This window comes from Ochotona curzoniae, unplaced genomic scaffold (assembly GCF_017591425.1).
Source record: "Ochotona curzoniae isolate NIBS_2020 unplaced genomic scaffold, NIBS_Ocur_1.0 contig_2404, whole genome shotgun sequence".
Classification (NCBI taxonomy): Eukaryota; Metazoa; Chordata; class Mammalia; order Lagomorpha; family Ochotonidae; genus Ochotona; species Ochotona curzoniae.
Genome location: NW_024465451.1, coordinates 6,322,615 through 6,346,634, shown reverse-complemented (window position 1 = coordinate 6,346,634; position 24,020 = coordinate 6,322,615). Strand labels below are relative to the sequence as shown.

At 44.7% G+C, this 24,020-nt stretch overlaps 1 protein-coding gene across 2 annotated transcripts in view; it reads right to left on the bottom strand.

The window, feature by feature from the left end:
• Positions 1–24,020, bottom strand: part of THRAP3 (thyroid hormone receptor associated protein 3) — a 49,546-nt gene that overhangs the window by 9,528 nt on the left and 15,998 nt on the right. Inside the window, exons 2-7 of one of the 2 annotated variants that reach the window (XM_040974208.1) lie at positions 20,489–20,593; positions 13,128–13,294; positions 5,757–6,659; positions 3,530–4,243; positions 2,528–2,700; positions 1,799–1,910 (exon numbers count right to left, since the gene is read on the bottom strand). In XM_040974208.1, coding sequence (XP_040830142.1) covers positions 1,799–1,910; positions 2,528–2,700; positions 3,530–4,243; positions 5,757–6,659; positions 13,128–13,264 — 2,039 coding nt within the window. In that variant the 5' untranslated portion in view covers positions 13,265–13,294; positions 20,489–20,593. Of the gene's footprint in view, positions 1–1,798; positions 1,911–2,527; positions 2,701–3,529; positions 4,244–5,756; positions 6,660–13,127; positions 14,829–20,488; positions 20,594–24,020 lie in introns of those variants that run through there. The other variant, XM_040974209.1, reaches the window with a different exon arrangement.

The following is a 24,020-nucleotide window of genomic DNA, read 5'->3' as shown; positions in this document are numbered from 1 at the left end:
TCCATCTCAATTAGCAGACAGAAGATCTCTCTCCCCCTCTAGCAGTGCCTTCCAAATAAAAGCATCTTCAAAATAAGCAAACCCCTACATTCCCAAACTTAGCAATTTTCTTGTTCCCTCACCAACAGTCTTATTTCCCCAAGTTCAAACAGAACTTCCTGAGAATCTTAGTCTATGTATTACTCTAATGTAAGATTAGAATTAGGGAAAACACACCCCACCAGATCCTAAATCCAAGGCCACCTGTACAAACCTGGTCCTCCTACCTAGCACAACAGATTCAGGGAATGACAGTAAAGATTCAGGGAAAAAGCCAAACTTTGTCTTCAGACAAAAACACAACAAAGCAACAAATTTTAAGACATTACAATTGAAGTGGGGGCCCGGTCCTCATCTTGCATGTGCCAGGATCCGATATGGGTATCAGTTCATGTCCCAGCTGCTCCACTTCCCATTCAGCTCCCTACCTGTGGCCAGGAAAAGCAGTGGAGGATGGCTCAAAGCCTTGGGACCCTGCACCCGTGTGGGAGACCCGGAAGAAGCTCCTGATTGGCTCAGCTCTGGCCACTGCAGCTACTTTGGGAATGAACCGATGGATGGAAGATCCTTTTTTCAATAAATCTTCCAATAAAAATAAATAAATGTTAAGAAAAAAGTTTCAATCCTCTTTGAATGGTAATAAGGGGGAAAAAAATCAAGGTCAGCATGTGGTGTAGTGGCAAAGTTGCTGGGACATCCACATCCCATCTTAGTGTCTGGTTTGTGTCCCTGTTATTCTCTTATTGTCTTCTGACCCAATTTCCTGCTGAGGCACATCCTGGGAGGTAGCACAAAGTGGCTCACGTCACTCTTGTTGGGGAGACCCAAATGGAATTCTTAGCTCTTTGCTTCAGCCCAGCCAAGCTGTTAAGGGCATTTTGAGAAACTAAACAAACACTTTAGGAGACAGTGCCAGCATCGTGGCACAGTGAGTAAAACCACTGCCTGTGACACTAACATCCCATCTGGGTGTGGGGTCACGTCCCAGCTTTTCCATTTCTGACTAGGCTCCCTAATTATGTACTTAGGAAAGCAGAGATGGTCCAAGAGCCTGGCCAGTGCCACCCATACGGGATACTTGGATGGAGTTTTACACATCTGGCTTTGGCCTGGCCCATCTCCAGCAACTGGAACTATTTGGGGAGTGAACCAGAGGATAGAAAATCTCTAACCAACCTTCAGATGGCCACAGTAACTGTGTTACCACTACAGCCAGAGTTCACCTGGCTGGAGAGAGCCATTTTCTTCATTCATACAATGAGACTATCTCCCTTCCATTTGCAACCACATATGCCACAGCTCTCCTAAAGGACACCCAAACTTAGCATTCAAGATGCATTAGCCATAGAACCATTGGGGGGGGGGGGGGGGAATTATGGTGTAAAGATTTCACGTTTATTTAAAAGGCAGGAATACAAAGAATGACAGATCTTCCACACAGTGGTACACTCTCCAAGTGGCCACAAGAGCTGGAGCTGTGCCAATCTGGGGCCAGGAGTCTCCTCTAGGTCTCCCATGCTGGTTCAGGGTCCCAAGGCTTTGGGCTGTCCTCCGCTGCTTTCCCAGATCAAAGGCAGGGAGCTGGGTGGGAAGCAGAGAAGCTGGGACATGAACCAGCAGTCATATGGGATGTCAGCTCCTCAGGTTTAGCCTACCATATCACGGCACTGGCTCCTTGTCACAGATTTTCACAAAATGAGTTTAGTATTTGATAAGACATTTTTCACCACAAACTCCAGTGCGAGGCTAAGGTCCTCACCTGTGAATCTCTGGGCTTTTCTTGTTCTTAGCAGCCTCCTGCTCAGTCCCCCTCTTTAGGTATTTAGTAAAGCGTTCATGCAATGTCATTCCGGAGGACCCAAAGTGATGCTCTGTTGGAATTAAAAGACATAGGTTACGCTACTAAGGGCAGACATAATATTCACCTTTTGTACAGCCACAGAAATAGTACTAGGTCATCAAATGCATACAACACACAGAGAAGAGGAAGCAAAAATGGCTGGTTTCAGACACAAGCCCCTTTGGCTGGAATTAACAAGAGAAAACTGGGGCCTACTTTCCTTGGAGGCAACAGTTCTAGACAGAATTTAAAATTTCAGAAAGAACCTGTGACCAGCCCGACCTGGTGATCCTATTATCGCTTTTACTAGCCATTCCCCAACCTGCCCACTTGCTTTTGCCCAGGGGATATGAGTAAGCTGATGAGAAATCCACAGGTCTGCAAGAGATGACTGGAAGGTGGAAGAGCCACCTTCCTATCGCCCAAGTTTGCAAGAACTGTAAACCTTCATGTAAGAATTTTATCTGCTGTCATGATCACAGGTTACCAGCATTTCAAAATGTTTAGCTCCAAAGGGAATTTCCTCCCAGCCAACTCCTAGCTTCAAAGGTTCTTTGATGGTTTGCAAAGGAGTCCCCTCTCTGGCCCACTCATCTCCCCGCTTACAACACAAAAAGCCTCAATCGGAGATTCGGAGTACGGCCTTACCTTTCACGTGGTGAACGATAGTCACGATATGCTGAGCAAACAATTCAGAGGGGCTGCGCTGTGACTGAGCTGACTGTATGTGCTGGAAAATGGAACGAAATTCCTGTTCCTTTTTGTTGCTATGGACTAGATCCCGAGAGAGTTTGCGTTCCTGAGCCAATAAGCCACTGGGTCTGAAAAAGAAACACAGGGAGGCCATGTAGAAAGATGGAGAAAGAACACTTAAACCACAAAAGCATACTGCTTTTTAAGACATTTAGGTCTCCCCACAAAACTGTTTTCTTTCCCAAAGTTCACAGTAGTCGTCACACAACACACCATGGTAAAGTGAAGTCAAAATCTATTCTCCCTTTCTTCACTGAGCATCTCCAACAGGAGTCAAGTGTTAAATCTGAGTGATTCTGCTTTGGGGGTCTCACTACATAGCAAATGAAGGGGTCACGTCAGAAGATGAATGAACCAAGCCAGCCATAATCATTCAGCAAGTGACATAATGACGAAGCAGGGCTGGAGCCTCTGCACCTAGCAGACAGGCAGTCTGGGCCTTGCCACTTTCCCCTAAAGTCTGGGGAGAAGGGATGGTAGATAGCAAGCAATTTTTTCCAACTCTAAAACTGGTATGTTATTTGATGGTGGTGGCCAGTGACACAGACTGGTGGCTAGGAATTCAGTACTTGCTCCTGGGTGGCTTTACAAGCAAATGACATCCTGAATACACAAAAAAAACCAGGACAGGGACAGTGGTGGGAGAGGGGGCTGCAGGGTTGAACAGACCAGGAGAGCAGCGCAGGGAACCCAACCATCAAGGAAACGAGCCACCAGAGGCTGAAAGCACCGCCTGCCACCCCAGTGAGCCTGTCCCCTAAGCACATGGCTCAGGGACACACACTATTCCAGAGACAGGTGGAAACAAGGAGGGGGAGGGGGAAATGCAGGAAATTGTCCTCAGGGACAAATGAGGAGACAACACTTAAGCCCTGAGGATCAAGGAGTACATCTCACCGTGCAAGGTCCTCATCAAAAGAGTCCATCCGGACATTGACCTGGGCTTCGCGAGTAATGGAAAAGGAAGACTTCCCCGAGGGAAAGTCTCCTTTGGCTCCCAGCTTGTCTCGGCTCTCAGAGGTCTTTCTTGGGGGAGGCGATGAGCTTTTCTCCTGGACTGCTTTGTAAGCGGTCACTCGGAAATTCTTTTCAGGCACAAACCCCCTGTGCCCACTGTCGGTTCTCTTGGTCCCTCCCCGATCCTCCTTTTTGGATCTCTCTGAGAAAGACTCCTCCTCCAGCTCCTCTGTTTTCCTCTGCTTGTCCTTCCCCGGAGGGGTATACACCAGACCCTCCCATTTGCCTGACTTCTCCTCTTCCTGGCTTTTGTTTGCACCTGCTATGACTTTTGACATAAATTTGGGTTCATCATCAAACTCAGATTCCTTCCTCCCTTTAGTTTTGTCCTTATCTTGCTCATCCATGTCCTCCTTGTGGAAGTCAGTCATCTTCTTCTCAAAGTCATCTCGGAGCTTATACCTTTTGGGAGACTGGCTGCCCCGAAAAGACTTCTCGGTATCACTTTTGGAAGCAAATGACTCAGATTTATTTTTTCCATCACCCAAGCCTGTGTCAGAAAAGCTCCCTTTTTCTTTAACTTTCTCTTTATCAGTATTGGTTTGTTTCTGTTCCTTATCTTTTCCATTCTCTGTCTTCTGCTCTTCCAGATACCTGGTTATAAAAACACAAGGGAGACACACAGAGGCTTCTTAAGCCATCTGCTTGGAAACAGCATCTGCCTATTGTCTCATTGTCTGAACAAATTAAGATTACAAAATGTTTTCTGCTTGGTTACTTAACAGCAACTTTTGCAATTATCATTACTCCTTCACAGATTTATGAATGTGGCATTTTGGAGAAAAATACATGGTTCATGCAGTTAAGTCTTACGAAAACAACCAAGAACAGCAGAAGTATTTTTAAGATTTAGCAAAATAAATAAATAAATAAATAAACATACAAAAAACCCACAAAAACAGAAACCTGCTTACCTTTAATGCGGTCTAAGGGAAAAAAATTAGAGTCTCACCAACCTTCACTCAGTCCCTTAAAAGCTGCTTTCAGCAAAGTTAACATAGAATGTTCAACCTTGGACTGTTTTTGCTTTTATACAATGCACATTTGGAAATACAAGCCTCAAAAAAGGCTTCAAAATTGCGTCAGGTCACCTAGAAGATCTAATTATGAAATGGACTGTGAACACAAATAAAAACAAAGTACTTGTTAACAGGAGAGGGGTGGTGACAGTAAAAACCAATCTCTTCCTCCTCAGGGAAAAGTGGAGCTCACGAGCTAGTCTCCTAAAAAGGGATTCACATCCCAGCCAAGCAGGCGTGCTAAGGGCAGCAGAGCACAGATTCTGAATCTCTCTTCTGTACCACTAATGGAGAAAGCTTAATCACCTTAACAGGTATATTGATTGGGCAAAGCATCAAGAAATTATGGGACATAAAATATCCTAATAAAAGAAAAACGGCAATCACTTACTAGGTAAACCACTTGCCATCTAGCTGGTCCCAAATGCAACTTCCCTTACCCTCTCTGCCATCCCAATCCATCCAACCAACCACAGAAACAAGATTCACATTCCAACTCACCGTGTCCCCAGGGGAGAAGGATGAAAGCACTGCCATGTCCTCTCCTAACACGGTGCCTGGTTGGCTTCTACCAGGACACACACCCACCTCAGGGTTTTAAGACAGGCCTTCCTGGACTAAGCCTTGGACTTTCCCATTCTGCCCAGTCTCAACCGGAGGTTGTGAGGGTGCAGCGCTTCACCACGATGGGCGGATGCAGGTCATGCACAGTAGGTGGTGGGTCCTAGAGGCTCTAACAGCTCCAATGGCCACTCATTTTGGCAAAGATCATATTTTTTTGACAGCTGACCCACAAATCTCTACTGTTCTCTGGCTTACATTGGTAGAATCCAAGGCAAATTTTAAATGTGAAAACATCATTGCAGGAGTCTAAGACACTTTATGCTGCAATACAAATTCAGGAAGGTAGGAAAGCTAGAGTTAAGCTAAAGGTTTCCTTGGGTGATGTTTTTAATGTTTGCTAATGAAAAGTTTAGGATATGGAGATTACCTTATTACCATTAATCAGAGCACTAACTTAGATCCCATTACAATTAAACTGTCAACCGGTGAGATAAAACACAAAACAGGGGAAACAAAATACTTGCCTCTTGGTATAGGCTGCTCCTCCGGGAGCAGTGCTCTCCTCCTTCTGAGATGAGCCATATGTAGAGCCAGTGGACGGTGGACTCTTACCCACAGGGCTCTTTTTGGATGGACTCAAAGATCCAGAGCCATGTTCGAACTGACCTTGGTGTGTTCCAGACTGATACCCAGCACTACTTGGCTGAGCTGAGCCCATTTGGGATGTGTTGGAAAGTGGAGGACTAGGTTTTGGCACAGGGCTGGGACGGGGTGACCGCCGCCTCACCACCACAGACTGGAGGGGACTTTTCAGAGCTGGGCTTCGCTCCCGAGGGCTCAGCTCAGAAACCGCAGAGGCACGTGACGTAGAACCAGTGCCGTAGGTGGTGGCATCTGGCCATGGCTTTGAGCTCTCAGATGTCTTTGTATCTTGAGAGGTGCCTCCAGAGAACGCCTGCTCCTTGGCCTCATCTCCCTGGTTATCCCCAGCAGCCTGAGAAGGCCGGCTATCCTTGGAAGAGGACTTTTTCTCCTTTGTAGACTTGCGCTTAGATTCGACGCGGCTATGGTTGGAGGAAGAACGTGAAGATGAGGAGCGTCTTGACCTGTCAGAAGATGACTTATCGGAGTTCCTAGAATGACTCCTGGACCTTGGCGAAGGGGACCTTCTCTTTGGGGACCGAGATCGGGAACGGCCCCGACGAGGGCTGTATGCTTGCCGATAATTCTGCCAATTTGAGCGATAGTTTCCATAGCCTCCTCGGTTATACTGGCCCCACGGATAAAAGCCTCTGTTGCGCCCACGGAAATAATAGGGCCTCCTATAGCCCCTGTTGTGACCTCGGAAATCCCGGTTCTGATATACTCTAGGGTGGTTTCTCTCTCTGTTATGAGCTGGAGAATAGGATCTGGAACGAGACCTAGAACTGAAAAGGAAAAACAACTGAATTAAAAATTTTCTTTCTTTATTTGAAAGACCAAGAAGAAATGTACTTTCATATGATGCTTCTGTAATAGTTGGAGCCAGACCAGGACAAAGCCAGGAGCTCGGATCTTTGTGTCTCCCAGGTAGCATGAAGTCAACTAGTCACTATCTATTCTCTCTCAGGGTGTGTGCTTTTATCGGGGGGAAAAAAAATCAAACTGAGAACAAAAGTCCAAAGGCAAAACCAAACAAGCCAATGAGAGATGCAGGCATCCCAGCAGTGCTGTATCAACTAGGTCAAACATTCACTCACAAATTGCTTTTTGTTTGGTTTGGTGTTGTTATAATTGGGTTTTTGTTTGTTTGTTTTTGGTTTTAGCAATTTTTTCATTCACTTCTTTATTGTTTTTAAAATTTATTTATTTTTACTGGAAAGTCAGATTCACAGAGAAGACCGATCTCTGTCCGCTGGTCCACTTCCCAAGGCCACAACAGCCGGAACTCAGCTGGTTAGAAGCCAGAGCCAGAAGCTTCTTCTGGGGCTCCCACGCAGGTGCAGGGTCCTAATGCTCTGGGCCATCCTCAACTGCTTTCTCACACCACAAGCAGGGAGGTGGATGGGAAGCAGAGTAGCCAGGACATGAACCAGTGCCCGTATGGCATTCCAATGTATGCAAGGCAAGGATTTAGCCACTAGCTATTGCACCAGGTCCCACGCATGAATTGTCCTACTCGTATATGTCATTCATTTTCAGTTTTGTTTTCAAACCAAGGATAGACTTAATATTTAATCCTACTACTTAGAACCCATATTCATCAAGTACAGATGCATACACAAGACTCAGTGACTCAAAGAAGACCAAAGTTTTAGTGGAGTAAAGGAAGCACAGATCATGTTGACATAACAACTGCTATGAGTTCAGGGAGGTTCTCTGGTCTTTAGACTTGGAACAGTCCATATCCTATCCCAGTCACTCTCTGTGCAGGCTGAATTTATAGATCTCATTAAAATGTAGAGTTATAAAAGTACAGCTCCAACAGATTTACATCAAAGAACACTCAAAGAATAAGATAAAAAAATCAGATCAGCAAGTCAAGCAAATACCAAATTTTTTTTTTTTTAAATAAGGGACCTGGAAACAGTCTATCTTCAAAGTTAAGTGTTTATGCTCCAGTTCCATGATCTTCGCAAGGTGCCACAAGAGGGCACTATCTCACTGCAAGGTACCAAGTTCATAAAACTAAGCAAAGACAAACATCTTCCAAGTCAAAGGCTTTCTAATCTAAAAACTAGTGAGTGTTGTGCTGTCCTTCACTGAACAAGCTACAAACAACTACAATGTAGCAACTTTCCAGAATGGGAATTCTACAGTGACCTAACCGTAAAAACTGCATGCCAACACTACTTGACTTCTGCAAACAAGTCAAACCCTACATCAAAATCTAGCCTGCCTAGATATTGCCTGTCCCATCATCTAGGCTATAACCATTATACCTAAACACTAAGCTAAACTTATATAAAATTTACAAGAAAACTTCCCCAAAACAATTTTTTCATACAGAATAAAAACTTATTTATTTTCAAAAAATTAGTAGGTCTACTATGCCCAACTGGGAGAAGCAAATGTACTTTTTGTCTGCTGGTAAAAACAGCAGTCCTCCTTAACCAGTATTTTGCTTTCTGAAGTTTCTGTTAACTGTAGGTAACAACGGTCAAAAACACTGCGAGGTGGCTGCTTGGCCTAGCGTCTGCTAAGCTCCAGCCCACACTGGACTGCCTGGGTTTGACATCTGGCCACGCTCCTGACTCATTCTCCCGCTGATGTAGACCCTGAGAGGCAGCAACTCAGTCATAGCTCTAGTGACTGGGTCTCCACCACCCGAGTTTGTTCCAAATTCACCCTTATCTCATTCCAGTTATTGTAGGTGTTCAGGCGGTAAATCAGAGGATGAAGTACATGTTCTTTCCCACTCTCTCCTCTTGAAACAACAACATACATACATTAAAGCTTACTTAATGATGAATTTATTTGAAAGGCTGAGTTAGAAGAGAATCTTTTCATCATTGGCTCATTCTCCAAATGGCCACAACAGCTGGAAGTGGACCAGTTTGAAGCTAGCAATCTCTTCTGGGGCTCCCATGTGGATGCAGGGCCCCGAGCACTCGAGCCACCCTCCACTGCTTTCCCTGGCACATTAGTAGGGAGCTGGATTAGGAGTAGCTGGAATCCAAACTGACACTTGGACTGTCAGGTTCACAGGTTGACCCATTATGTTACAACACTGACTGGCATTGAAAATATCAAATGATAAAATTGCTGAAACAAAAACTCTTTCAGTGTTTGGGATTTATTATTTGAAATTCAGCATTTCAAAAAGGGAAAGACCAAGAGAAAGACGTTCCATCTTTTGATTCAATTCCCAATGGGCTGCAAAGGCCACATCTAAGCCAAGCAAAAGCCAAGAGCTTCATATCCAGGTTTGCCATGTGGATGGCTGTTTGGGCCATCTGCTTCTGCTTTCCCAGGCCGTTAGCAGGGAGCGGGATCACAAAGGAAGAAGCCAGAACATGAACTGGGGCCTATAAGGGATGCAGCTGTCGCAGGCAGAGGCTTTACCAGCTACACTACAATGCCGGTCCCAACTGCTTATTTTTAAGTAACTTTCATTACAGTATATTGTCCTCATCGTTACACTCGTTAAGCATGCCTAGTTTATAAAATGAACAACCACAAGTACATATGAGTAGCAAAACAAAAAAACCATTCATCCAATGGGGTTCAGCCTGATTTGCTGTTAAGGTCATACTCCTCATGATCACTACTATGTTTAGTAAACATGTCAACTTTTTTCCCCTCAGGATTTAATAACCAAAGAGAGCAGGGTTTTTTTAGCTTTTGTTTTTGTATGTGTGTGCTTTTATGTTTTTTTAAAAAGAAACTTACATTCGGTTTAGTGTAAAATACTGCCTTTTTCTAACTACCCCAGAACTAAAACAGCTAGCAAAAATACAAGCTAAAAACTGCAATGTAGAGCTCAGCACAACAGCATAGTAAAGTCCTCCCCTTGCACATGCCGAGATCCCATATGGGCACCGGTTCTAATCCTGGCAGCTCCACTTCCCACCCAGCTCCCTGCTTGTGGCCTGGGAAAGCATTTGAGGATGGCTCAAAACCTTGGGACCCTGCACCCATGTGGGAAACCTGGAGGAAGGTTCCTGGCTCCTGGCTTCAGATTGGCTCAGCTCCAGCCATTGAGGTCACTTGGGGAGCGAATCATTGGACGGAAAATTTTCCTGTCTCTCTTTCTCTCTGACTTTCCAATAAAAATAAATAAATATTTTTTAAAACTTATGTAAATACAATTTAAGAAAACTTACTTGCCACACTTACCATTCAAAAACAGCACTGCAGGTGAAGAGAGGCTATGAAACCAAGTATGACCCACATAAATGGCTATGCCTGGTGGAAATGACCCACTACGGAGGGTTCAAGTCATACCCCCACCCCCAGAGGCGCCTGGTGCTTCTCCTAGCCACTATCAGAACAGCCCGCATGGCATACTGCCAAGACGCACAGCCCCTGCACAGAGGCAGGAGTAACTACATACTGTAAATGCAATTATTCTTCTCCCACCGCCCCCCCCCTTGTTCTTAATCTTTCTTTGTTAGTGAAATGTTTAAGTCACTTACAAGGAAAGTCTGAAATACAAGGAAATAATATTCTCCCATTCTGTAGAACTCAGTAGTTATAATTAGTTAATTTAAAGGCATTGTTTCTCAAAACGACTGGCTAGATCATTTCCCTTATAGGAGAGGGGAAAAAGAAAAGTCCTGAGCAGACTAGAAACAAAAGTGAACATCTGGTGGCTGTTTTGCAAACAGCTGTTTCCAAAGTCAGATTAGCCTCAGCACAGAACCCTGTTTTCTAGGGGATAAAGTCCTCCCAAGTGACAACCTGCTGGACAGCAGGTGCCATTCACTGGCTGTGACCGGCCTTGGGACACAAGGAATGCCAATGGACTCCCTCAGTTGTGGTTATGCAGCCTCTTGCTTTTGAACCAATTAATTCCCACACAGTGTATTTTATTTTGAAAAGCACTTCAGGACCCGGAGGCATGGCCTAATGGCTATGCATCACATATGGGTGCCGGTTCTAATCCCAGCTGCTCTACTTCCCATCCAGCTCCCTGCTTATGGCCTGGAAAAGCAATCAAGGACGGCCCAAAGCCTTGGGACCCTGCACCCTCATGGGAGACCAGGAGGAAGCTCCTGGCTCCGGATCGGCACAACACTAGCTGTTACACTCACTTGGGGAGTGAATCATCGGATAGAAGATCTTCCTCACTGTCTCTCCTCCCCTCTGTATATCTGACTTTGTAATAAAATAAATCTTAAAATATGAAAAAAGGAAAAAAAGGGGGGAGCACTTTTCAGAATTAAATCATCCAAAACAGGTTTAAACCACTTAAATCAGATGACTATGGGTACAAGGCAGGAGTTGCTACGTCCCTGATCATTCCCATGGTCTAGATGGCTATTTCTGAAGGTAAATTACTTAGTGAAGTAGTTTTCCCCATCAACATTTATACATACCTTCTTTTTGTTTAATCTCTGGTCTAAAATTAACTTTTAGGTTGAATTTTCATAGATTTCTTTTTAAAATAAAGTTGCTGTCGGTGAGAAACAATGCCCCCAATCATTTAAGTCTTTAGAAGTACAACTGAGCTAAGAGCAGAACTTGCAGCTTTTTCTTCAGGTTTGCTGCTCATATAACAATAACAATCAACTTTTTTTAAAAAAAAAGGGGAAAAAAACAAACCAAACCAAACCAAAAACAGGATTTTGGAGCCTCATCTGGAATAAACAGCAGGTATTCCAAAGTTCTTATCCACACACACACACAAGTAAAGTGACTTTAAAGAAAAACAAACAGGGACCAATGCGGTAGCCTAACACCTAATCCTCTGCCTGCCAGAGCTGGCATCCCACACTGACGCCAGTTTGTGTCCTGACTGTTCCCTTCCTTCCTGATCCAGCTCCCTGCCTGTGGCCTGGGAAAGGAGTGGAGGAAGACCCCAAGCCTTGGGACCCTGCATCCGTGAGGGAGACCCGCAAGAGGCTCCTGGCTTAGGACTGATCCAGCTCTAGCCACTGCAGCCATTTGGAGAGTGAAGCAACAGATGGAAGCTTTCTCTCTGTAACTGATTTTCCAAGTAAAATAAATCCTTAAAAACAAACAAATAAAAAACCCAACCTGATTTGCAACAAATCAAGAGATTCCTGAACAAGGGAAATTACCTAATGGTATGAAGACTGAATCATAAAACACTGATAGGGTGGGAAGAAGCCAAACTAGGAAGTATCATCATGCTCTTAAAACTGCACATTTGAAAAGAAATTTTGTTTTCTTTGTAGAAATTATGGGAAAAACAAAAACAAAACAACAAAAAAACCAACCTGGTAGGGCTAGGGGCTAGCATTGAGGCACAGTGGAATAAGCTGCCCCTTAAGATACTGACAACCCATAATGCCAATTCCAGTGCTGGCTGCTTGGCTTCTTACCCGCTTCTGCCAAAGTGACTGGCCAAAGACCTAGCCCCTTGCCACCCAGGTGGCAGAGCAGGATGGAGGTCCCATTCGCTGACCTGGCTGCTGCAGCCATTTTGGGAGTCAGTCAGCAGCTGGAGACAGCGTGCTGCCTCTTGCCCTCTCACCCTTGCTCTGCTCACATTCCCCTTCTGTTGTTCTTTCTTTCAAAAAGGATTAATAAAAAGAAAAAGAAAAGGACATCTCACGTAAGAGTCATAAAACCAAGTGATGCTTTCACCACCAATATGCACACAGCTTTAAGGTGTGCTTTACCAAGTAAGACACAGTCTGTTAGTAACTGGCACACTGGGTTTACACAAATAAATCCTGGTAAGCTTTTCAACGATTATTTCAGTGAATGAAGGCTTCCCTTTCTTAAAACATTATTTGTATTATTCAGCCTTCACCTATCCTTTCTTTGCTGATGAAGCAAATAAACTGGTTCCAGCCTTGGGAAAACACACACACACACACACACACACACACTTAAGTCAAAAATATCAGGTTTAGAGAAATGAATCAAACAGCTCAAATAAAACTCAGATACTTTTTCTTTCAAGTGGATAGGAAACAGCATGTGCTGACAGAGAAGTGGAATTAGGGAAGCAGCACGCAAATCAAGCTGACCTGAACTGGAGTGTCTCAATAGACCAGGAACGTCTCCAAGGCCAACCTGACCCAATTGACCCTTCAAGAAACAATCTGAACAAAGACATTCAAAACTCACACCTGGGGAATAAACTAGTGGATGGAACATCTTTCTGTTCCTTATCTTCTCTGTGAATATGCCTTTACAATAAAAATAAATAAGTCTAACACTGCCACCACCATCCTGCCTGAAGCAACAGTTCTGCCAGTTTACAAACCAGGTCCCCTTACCTCAGCCTGCGCTTCCTCGACCGAGAGATCGATCTGCTTCGGGATCGAGACTTCGAAAACGACCGAGAACGAGATCTTGATGCGGATCTTGATCGAGAAGAGCGAGATCCAGACTTGGACTTGTTTGTTTTTGACATCTTTGAAAAGGTGATTTTTTTCAGTTACACCTAGGAAATACATGCAAACACGAGTGAGTCCTGACACACATTCAAACCCCTCCAGACAATCAAAGTATTCAAAAAAAAAAAAAAAAAACAAAACAAAACAGATGGAACAACTAACTGTAATTTACGGAGTGCTCTTTGTTCTTTGAGCAAAAGGAGCTTCTAAGAACTACAAATTCCAAACAGACCAAATCACAGCAGCAAATGGCTGACATCTAACTGGTGACACGCTGTGAAAAATGGACAAGAAAGAACGGAGCTACCAGTCTTTTCTCAAGCTGACTAGTTTGGGAACAACACTCTCAGAGGACAGGAGCCCAGTTTCCCAGTTCTGGAAGAAGAAAACCTAGGCATTACATCCTGGTGTTTGAATATATGGCATATCTGACCATAGGCATTAACAATTAACTTTTTCCAGGATCATTCTACTATAAAGTGATGCTGTACCCCTCAAGAATTTAAACTATTAAAAATAAATGAAAAAAAATGGAAAAAATGTAATAAAGTAAAAGAGAGAAACACACAAAGTGCCTCATATAAAAATATGCCCCCTCAAACACTTTTCTCCAACCAATGCGGGAATGTTCCACAGCAGCAGTACAGAAAGATGACTGCCCAAACAAGTGCCAATGAACACTTCCTATCCACCTGTTTGGCAGACAAGGATGCAAAATTATACAGGATCTACTTTGAAAACTCTAAGGGACCTAGAAGGTATATAATACCAACATCTTTAGCCTCTTTTAGTTTTACTTACTTTCATTTTATTTGAGAGGGAAAGAGGGAGGGGGGGAAAGAGAAATGAGGCAGATCTTCAATCTTCCTACAACAAGCAGCCAGGCTGAAACCAGAGGTCAGACCAAGTCTCTGAGGAGACCAAACACTTGAGCCACCATCTACAGCTAAACAGCAACAAATTGGACCAAAAATGCAACAGCCAATCAGGCACCTACTAGCTAGCATCTGGACACCCACAGCAGTGACTGTTACGCCAACCCTGTCTCTACATTCACTTTCCAACATTCCTTAGATGACACGGTTCATATCCACTTTTACCTTTCCTGCTCTCAAACCAATGCTGGTTTGTCCCACATCACTGGGATGCTCAGTTTAATGTACTTCTCCAAATGTAATGTGACTGCGAAGAAAATATTTAGAAATCAGAGGCATCCTAAGATTTCTACATACAAGCCACACCACTGCATGTTTCAAGGAGGACGCCTGAACTCCTTTATCTCTTGCTTCATCCTATATTCATACAGTTGCCGCTCCATTTCTTTGTCTCCCGTCGTATTTAAAATCCAAGTGTAAAAATTTCAGTCTTTTGAAATAATTGTGAATACAATCTCACTCAGAGCAAGGGTTTTTCTTCAAACACCTCCACACGGACCCACTACCCAGAACCCAAGTCCTCCCAAACTGCTGGATTACCAAGCAGATCAAAAGGACTTGCAAGAACAGATACACTGCATTTAACCTACATACAACAAAAATGCATTTTAGATATGTAATTACTCAGCTTTTCTGTTGTACCTTGATTTTTCAGAAACTAAATTAACATTTTTAAATAATTAAAATGCAGGGTACAGCAGATTAACTTTCTTTCTATGATACCGGCATCCCATATGAGCACCACTGGGAAGTCCCAGCTGCTGTTTCCAATCCAGTTCCTTGTTAACCTGCCTGACTATGCAGTGGATAATGGCTCAAGTCCTTGGAACCCAGCACCCCCAAGGGAGAGCCACATGAAGTTCCTGCTCCTGGAGTCGGCCAGACAAAGCCCTGCTGTGGGATCATCTGATAATGAACCAGTGGCAAGTTCATTGTCTCTTCGTGTAAATCTGATTCTCTGCCCATTCTTTCCTTTTTAAGGATTTATTTATTTTTATTGCAAAGTCAGATATACAGAGAGGAGGAGAGAGAGAGAGAGAGAAAGGAAGATCTTCCGTCCATTGACTCATTCCCCAAGTGGCCACAATGGCTGCACTGATCTGAAACCAGGAGCCTCTTCCACGTCTCCAGCGTGGGTGCAGGGTCCCAAGGCTTTGGGCCGTCTCCAACAGCTTTCCCAGGCCACAAGCAGGGAGCGAGCTGGATGGGAAGCGGGGCTGCCAGGATTAGAACCGGTGCTCATATGGGATCCAGGCATGTGGGAAGGCAAGGAGTTGAGCTGCTAGGCCACAGTGCCGAGCCCACAAACAAATAAATCTTAAAAAATAAATTTTAAAAATCTAAAAGCTAACACAGAGTCTGACAAAGATTTTTTTCAAAAATTTATTTTTATTGGTAAGGCAGAGTTCCACAGGATAGAAAGAGACACAGGTCTTCCATCGCCAGGTTCATCAGGAGCTTCCTCTGGGTCTCCCACACAGGTGCAGGATTCCAAGGCTTTAGGCCGTCCTCTAATACTTTCCTAAGCTACAAGCATGGAGCTGGATGGGAAGTGGAGCAGCTCAAACATGAACTGGCCCCCGTATGGGCTCCTGGCAGATGCATGGCAAGGATTGCAAGGATTTAACTACTAGGCTTTTGCACCAGGCCATAGCAATTATTTTTTAAATGTTTCCATGGAGGCCCAGTGCTTGGGGAGTGAACTAATGGACAGAAGATCATTCCGGACCCGGCAGCGTGGCCTAGCGGCTAAAGTCCTCACCTTTAATACACCGGGATACCATATGGGCGCTGGTTCTAATCCTGGTAGCTCCACTTCCCATTCAACTCCCTGCTTTTGGCCTGGGAATACAATCAAGGATGGCCTAAAGCGTTGGGACCCTGCACCTGCTTGTGAGACCTGGAGGAAGCTCCTGGCTCCTGACTTCAGATTGGCACAGCACCAGCCATTGCGCTCACTTGGGGAGTGTATCATCGGACGGAAGATCTTCTTCTCTGTCTCCTCCTCTCTGTATTTCTGACTTTGCAACAACAGCAGAAGATCTTTCTGTCTCTCCGCCTCTCTATAAATCTGTGTTTTCAATAAAAATAAATAAATCTTTAAAAAACAAAAGAAAAAATAAAAATAAAAACAATGCTGAACAAGCCTTAAAATGTTTGAAATATTTGGGATAAAGACACCCTCAAACAAATAAAGAAATAATTAAAACAAAACAAAACAACGTTCACAGATGCTTTATGGAAAAGCAGTTGCGCCTGACTCACGTTCCACGCGCCTTTCGACAGCGGGCAGGAAAGCAGAGTTCCAGGGAAACATTAAACATGTTTACTATTCTATGCTTTTCTCTGGAGACTGTCCTCCCTGGAGTATAAGTGGAAATAAACAGAAGCAGAATCAAGAGTAGCTGTGGTACCCTGGGGCAACACCTCGTACAGGCTTCAGCACACAATCCCCAGGAAGCCCAACTGGAGCACTCTTCAGTTGCGGAGTTGCTCTCAACTATTTAGGAAGATAAATCAATTAAGAACAGTTCCACTTCTGATCTCTTAAGTTCCTAAAAAAAACCATACTCACACAGCATTTATTAGACACTCCCCTTTTTAAACCTGTCCTTTGAGGAGACAGGTCTTTTCGCTTCCAACATTTTAAAATAAAAATTTCTCTGGGGCCTGGCACAATAGCGTAATGGTTAGGGTTCTCGCCTTGAACGCACCAAGATCCCATATGGGCACTGGTTCTAATCCCAGCATCCCCACTTCCCATCCAGCTCCCTGCTTGTGGCCTGGGAAAGCAGTGGAGGACAGCCCAAAGCTTTAAGACCCTGCACCACGTGGGAGACCTGGAGAGAAGTTCCTGGCTGCTGGCTTCGGATTGGTGCAGCCATTGCGCTCACTTGGGGAGTGAATCATCGGACAGAAGATCTTCCTCTCTGTCTCTCCTCCTCTCTGTACGTCTGCCTTTCCAATAAAATAAATGCATCTTTAAAAAAAATTTTTTTCACTGAAGAGTTCTGAATTTTTAAAAGAATTAATGCACATATCTGAAAGACCAAAGTCATATGCCACATGGGTGCAGGATTCCAAGCTTCATTCTGAAATGCTTTAATGTTAAAAACTGAACTCTGCAGCTAACATTGTGGCAGAGCAGGCTAAGTCATCGTCTGTGACACCAGCATCCCATTTGGCACTGTCTTTTTTTGTTTTAAAGATTAAGATTAACTTTTTGGGCCAGGCGCGGTGGCCTAGTGGTTAAGTCCTTGCCTTGAATGCACCGGGATCCCATATGGGCACTGGTTCTAATCCTGGCAGCCCTGCTTCCCATCCAGCTCCCTGTTTATGGCCTGGGAAAGCAGGGAGCTGGATGGCCGAAAGCCTTGGGACCCTGCACCCGTGTAGGAGACCCAGGAGAGGATCTGGGCTCCTGGCTTTGGATCGGTGCAGACCGGCCGTTGTGGTCACTTGGGAAATGAATCATCGGACGGAAGAGTCTCTTCTCTGTATATCTGACTTTGCAATTAAAAACAAATAAATCAATCTTTAAAAAACTAACTTTTTAAAATGAAAGGCAGATATACAAAGACAAGGAAACACAGACAGAAAGATTTCCCATCTGCTGTTTCACTCCCCAAGTGGCCACAACAGCTGGAGCTGAGTCGAGCTGAGCCAAAGCCAGGAGTCAGGAGCTTCTTCCGCGTCTCCCACGCAGATACTAGGTCCCAAGACTTTGGGCTGTCCACAACTGCTTTCCCAGGCCTTAAGCAGGGAAGTGGATGGGAAGTGGAGGAGGTGGGGCACAAACAGGCAGCCACATGGGATCCTGGTGAATACAAGGTGAGGCAGTACCCTCTAGACTACTGCACCGGACCCTTGGCACTGGTCTGTATCTTAGCTACCCCACTTCCGATCCAACTCCCTGTTAATGGCCTGGGAAAGCAATGGAGAATGGCCCAAAAGCTTGGGCTTCTCTGCCACCTACATGGAAGACCTGGAGGGAGGCCCCCGCTTCTGCTTCAATTTGACCCAGTTCTGTTAGTCTAGGCCATGTAGGGAGCAAATCACCCCATAGAACTCCTCTCTCTCCCTCTCACAGTAACTCTGCCTTTCAAATAAAGAAATCCATAAAACTAAACTCTACAGAACTTGCTAGAAAATATATAGTAGAGATGGGCATAAATACAGCTATAACGTAAGGACATGCAGGATGAAAAAGATAAACAGGAAGGAAGCAGGAGGAGGCAGACACACGAATGCAGACAGCATCACCTGGTTGTTTAATCTTTCTAGTCAATGAGCTCACTTGTGCCCTCCGTCCACTATTCTGTTCTCATGTTAATATTCGTAAGGCAGAGGGACAGAGAGGGAGAGCCAGAGATCTTCACTCCCAAATAGCTACAAGCACCAGGCTGGGCCAAAGTCAGGAGCCAGCAACCCCGCCCACACGAGTGCTCAGGTCATATACTGCTACCATCAGCAGGAAGCAGTATAAGAGTAGTTAGGACTTTGTATGCACTTGGCATCCCAAGCCGCAGTTTAACCTGCAGTGCCACAATACCAGTCACTGCCTTACACTACTGTAAGAACATTTTACAAGCTAACAGTGTTGATACTTTTTAATCTTATCCTAAGAAAAATTTTTAAATAGCAATTCCTATACTCCTACATAAATCTAACTATTCCTAATCACTCCAAATTCATTTTAAAAAATGTACCTTAATCAAGTTATTTCACTTTTATTACTTTAAAGGAGCATTTATATGATGGATGTACTAAATCTAACATACACAAAAGGAGAGAGAATAACAGAAACCCAAGTGTACCTGTCACCCAGCCATAAAAGGTGTCACTCAGGCCTGGTGCAGCAGCCTAGCAGCTAAACTCCTCGCCTTGCATGCACTAGGATTGCATATGGCTGCCAGGTTTGTATCCCAGCAGTCTGGCTTCCCATCCAGCTCCCTGCTTGTGGCCTGGGAAAGCAGCTGAGGACGGCCCAAAGCCATGGAACACTGCACCCACATGGGAGACCGGGAAGAAACTCCTGGCTTCTGGCTTCAGATCAGCTCAGTTCCAGCCATTGCAGCCACTTGGGGAGTGAATCATTGGACAGAAGATCTTTTTGTTTCTCCTCCTCTCTGTTTGTCTAACTTTCCAATAAAAGTAACTAAATCTTAAGAAAAAAAAGAAAAAAAAAGGGAAGAAAAAAGAAAAGAAAAAGAAATCATGAGGGCCAGAGCCAACATGGTGACACAGCAAGCTAATCCTCTGCCTGCAGCACTGGCATCTCATACAGGTACCGGTTCACCTCCCAGCTGCTCCACTTCCCATCTAGCTCGCTGCTTATATCCTGGGAAAGCAATGGAGAGTAGTTCAAGTTCTTGGGATCCTGCACTATACGAGGGACCAAGAATAGATTCATTTGAATGAACCAGCAAATGGAAGCTCTGTCTCTCTCTCTAGCTCCAAAATGCACCTTTCAAATAAAAGTCAAAATAAATCTAGAAAATAAAAAAAATCATGAGGACCGGGCCCGGCGCGGTGGCGCAAGTGGTTAAAGGTCCTCGCCTTGCACGCCCGGGATCCCATATGGGCGCCGGTTCTAATCCCGGCAGCCCCGCTTCCCTTCCAGCTCCCTGCCTGTGGCCTGGGAAAGCAGTCGAGGACGGCCCAAAGCTTTGGGAACCTGCACCCGCGTGGGAGACCCGGAAGAGGCTCCTGGCTTCGGATCGGCATAGTATCGGCCCGTTGCGCTCACTTGGGGAGTGAATCATCGGACGGAAGATCTTCCTCTCTGTCTCTCCTCTCTGTATATCTGCCTTTCCAATGAAAAAATAATAAAAATAAATCTTTAAAAAAAAAAAAAAAAAAAAAAAAAAAAAAAAAAAATCATGAGGACCAGCATGTGGTATAACACATAATGCCACTACCTGCAATGCCAGGTTCCCATATGGGCAACCGGTTCATGCCCCAACTGCTCCACTTCTGATCTAGCCCCCTACTGATGGCCTGTGAAAAACATTAGAACATGACCAAAGACAGCACTTGTCACCACATGGGAGACCAAGAAGCTCCTAGCTCCTGGCTTCATCACCCAGGTCCAGTCCCGGCCACTGCAGCGATCAGGGGAGCAAAGCAGCACATGGAAGCACTCTCTTTTCTCTAGCTCTGCTTTTCAAATAATTTACTTTGTATAAAATAACAAAAATCCTTCATAACAACCCAGAAATTCCATTAATGAAATCTGTGGACAATCACTTCCTAATATAAATTCCGTAAAGGCAGTTATTAATCGCTTTACTATTACATATTTACCTTATTATAACAAATGATTCTCTTGGACAGGATCCCAGGCACCACCTTCCAGACAACAGAGGTGATGTCACCGGAGTCCCCAGGTTAGAAAGTCAGCATACAATTCTAGAATGAGGAAAGAAGCAATGATCAAATAATCACCTATTCCCTTCACTTCAATCAAAGTTGATCATCTGTCAAAAGTGTACTAGTCCACTGTTCTAGCGCAAGTCTAACTCAGAAGTGTTTTCATCCATCCAACCTCCTGTAACCTGATAAATGTTTCTGGCACTACTATTACAGATGCTAGGGTTCCTATTAAGCAGGACAAACTTACAAGTCTCCGTAATTCCACCTGGTGAACGGGGAAGAACCAAACATCTGGACTAAAAAGTTTGAGTGAGGCGTGCTCAACTAAATTTTAACAAATGCAATCGCTCTTCTGCTCTACTTGTCTAAATACCTCAGATCAATGAGCACACGCATACAGTAAAACTGTAGTGGCAGGTGTCCAACCTAGCACTCAGACACCTGCATCCTCCAACAGAGAACCTGGGTTCAAGGTCTACTTCTACTCCACGTCTAGCTTTCTGCTACCAAATACCCTGGGGCAGGCAGCATGGGGTTGGTTCAAGTGTTGAACCCCAGCCAACCCACCTGTGAGACCCGGACTGAGTTCCAGGTTCCCAGCTTCCTCTTATGTAGACTTTGAGGGAGTCAACTAGCAATGGGAAGGATTTCTTCTCTTTCCCTCCTTCCTCACCCTTACCATCCCTCACAAATATATGAAAGTTTCCCAAATGCTATGTAGAGTTACCCAATAAAGAAGAAAAAAAAGGCAAAAATCAAGTTTGGACATTAGAAAGTTCATGTAAGTTGACAATGCTCTCATTCCTAGCCACAATTGTGGTGCAGTGGCTCAGCTGTCTGCAATGGCGGCATCCCATAAGCACAGTTTTAGTCTCAGCCACTCCACTTCTGATCCAGTTCCCTGCTGATGTGCCTGGGGAAGCAGAAGATGGTTCCCCTGACATTCATGTGGGAGATCTGGATAAGTTCCAGGTTTCTGGCCCAAGCCACTGTGATTATTTAGGGAGTAAACCAGCAGATGGAAAATCTGTTTCTATTCTCTGTGCAACTCTTTGAAACAATTTTTTTAAATTAAAGCAATATCATTCACTCACATTTACTACAAAGGCACACAGGATCCAGATAATGACGTAATCCTTTTGTAATCAACAGTAACACTTTCTCCACTTGGCATTTCCTCCCTCGAGGTGGTACAGGCTACTCTGAACCCTGTGGTCTCTAATGGGCTGAATCCTTGCCCATTAAGCCAGAAAGGAAAGGAATGGATTTCTTACCCTCTGGACCTGCTCAAACTACATGCCTCTTTCCCTTTCACCAATGTTTTCCTCATTCCTGGCTTTCCTGCACTGGGCTAGGCTGGGTATTGCCTGTCTCTACCTAGACCTGGCTCTCCTTACACCCATCTCATTATATGTTAATAGATTAATTCCCTCACTAGGTTATAAATTCTTTATATTACCTAACACTGATATGTTTGCTGAGTAAATTCAATATCCAAGCAGTAAGTTCTTGACCTATACCAAAGGTAACCAGATGATTACTATTACAAACAATAAAATCTACTTTCAATACTGCCTTCCAGATAAAAGTGGTTTTCATTAGACCCTTGATACTCATGACAATAATGATATTTATACTTGGTAAACAAAACTACAGCACTTTCAAATATTCTTTCAAAAATACTTCTGGCATGTATTCTTTCAGTTTGTGCTTAGAATTCACCATGGGTGACATCAGCCAAAACGTCCTCCCCCCACCTCCCCAGTTTCCTAACCCCAGAGGCATGGGCTGCAGGGAGAGGCTCACAGCAGCCACCTTGCCCAACCTTGCCCACGGAGGAAATCCCACCACTGTTAAAGAAGCACCACTTAATCCACAACATACTAAATTTAAGACATAAACATCAACTACTATAAACTATGTCAAATGTATGGTCAGGGCCCTTGTCAAGACTCCACTGTGTTGGATGAGATCTGGATCCTAGAATGCAAGTAACAAAGTTCCTTTGCTATTGCAAAAACAAACAAAAACATCAACTATTAATACAGTCGTTCTTTCAACACTAACCAGAGGCAAAAGCCCATGGACAAAATCTTCCAAATTACTGCCCCACCCCATCTCCTTCCTTTCTCAGACAATGGCAAGTCGTCTCATTCCAACTTGTGTTCAATTCTGAGATGCTCAACTCTGAGATGCTCTCTCAGTGACTCTGACTACACACAACTGAAGTCCTGGGATATCGCCCCTGCCCTCACTTTCTAGGCTCTTTAGCCCGTTTGGCCAGCCACAGGCATGCCTTCCAGCCTCCCCTAACCAGAGGCCTGTGTTATCAGTAAGGAGTTTGCACTAAAGACAATTGCCCACCTGTCCTTCTACACAATACTAAACTACCCATTTGTTCCTCAAAAATGTATCAATGTATCAAGTTCCAACTACTTGCCAGGCACTATGGTGAGCGCCGAGGATGCCAACACAGAAAAAGCCCTTTTAGGGGTGGGCACTGGCTTAGGTTACCAGCCTCTTGGCGTGTCCAGGTGTGAGGCTTGGCTCCACTCCTGAATCTACCATCTTCTTGCTGATCGACTGCCGGGGAGGTAGAAACTGATGGCTCAAGCAGCTGGATCCCTGCTGACCTTGGGGGAGAACTGTACTCAATTTCTGCCTCCGAGCTTTAGCCTGGCCCAGTCATAGCCTCTATCAGCATTCAGGGAGTAAATTAGCAGGAGCTCTCAGTTTCTTTGCCTTTCAAATAAATAATTTTTAGAATACGCCCCTTCATTTCTAAAATTCATTCTGGGAAGTAGATGCAGGTGCATGAGCGAACAAGAACAACAGTTTTACACAAACTGGGGAAGGAAGGTCTCGCATGGGACAGCTGATCACAGGCTGGAAGAGTCTGCACCTTATCTGAATGCAGAAGGGTCCAAACACAGGAAAGAGAAAAACATGAGCGGTCGGAGGACCGTCTCAGTGTGCAGGCACTGCAAGACACCAGGCCAGCTCTGGTTTTCTTCTGTGTAATGTGGGCAGCCAAGAGAGATCTCTCCCCGCTCCAGGGACCACTCATCTTTTCAAAAACAAAATCTTTCTATGGTATAAGCATGAATAAAAAAAAGCAACTTTCGGATGGGACTTGATAGTCTCAACCACTACAAACTACAGCATAAATAGCAGCATCAACTGACAGCAGCAATTTCCACGTTTCTGCTCACCTTCCTGTGCTGCTCATTTCTCTGGGATCCACGCGTCACATCCCCACCCACTCCTGGGCACTGCCACACTGGAGTGCCTGCAATGGAAGTCTACAGGCAGGCTGGTGAGCATGCCTTAAGCAAGGGAGTTACAATGGACAAAGCAGCAAGCCCCGGCACTCCCAAGCGACTTGTACCCACTTCTCATTTCTCATCCTCACTACAAGCTTTGGAGCAACAGGTCTCCTGGGAGACCCTGTACCCCACAACAA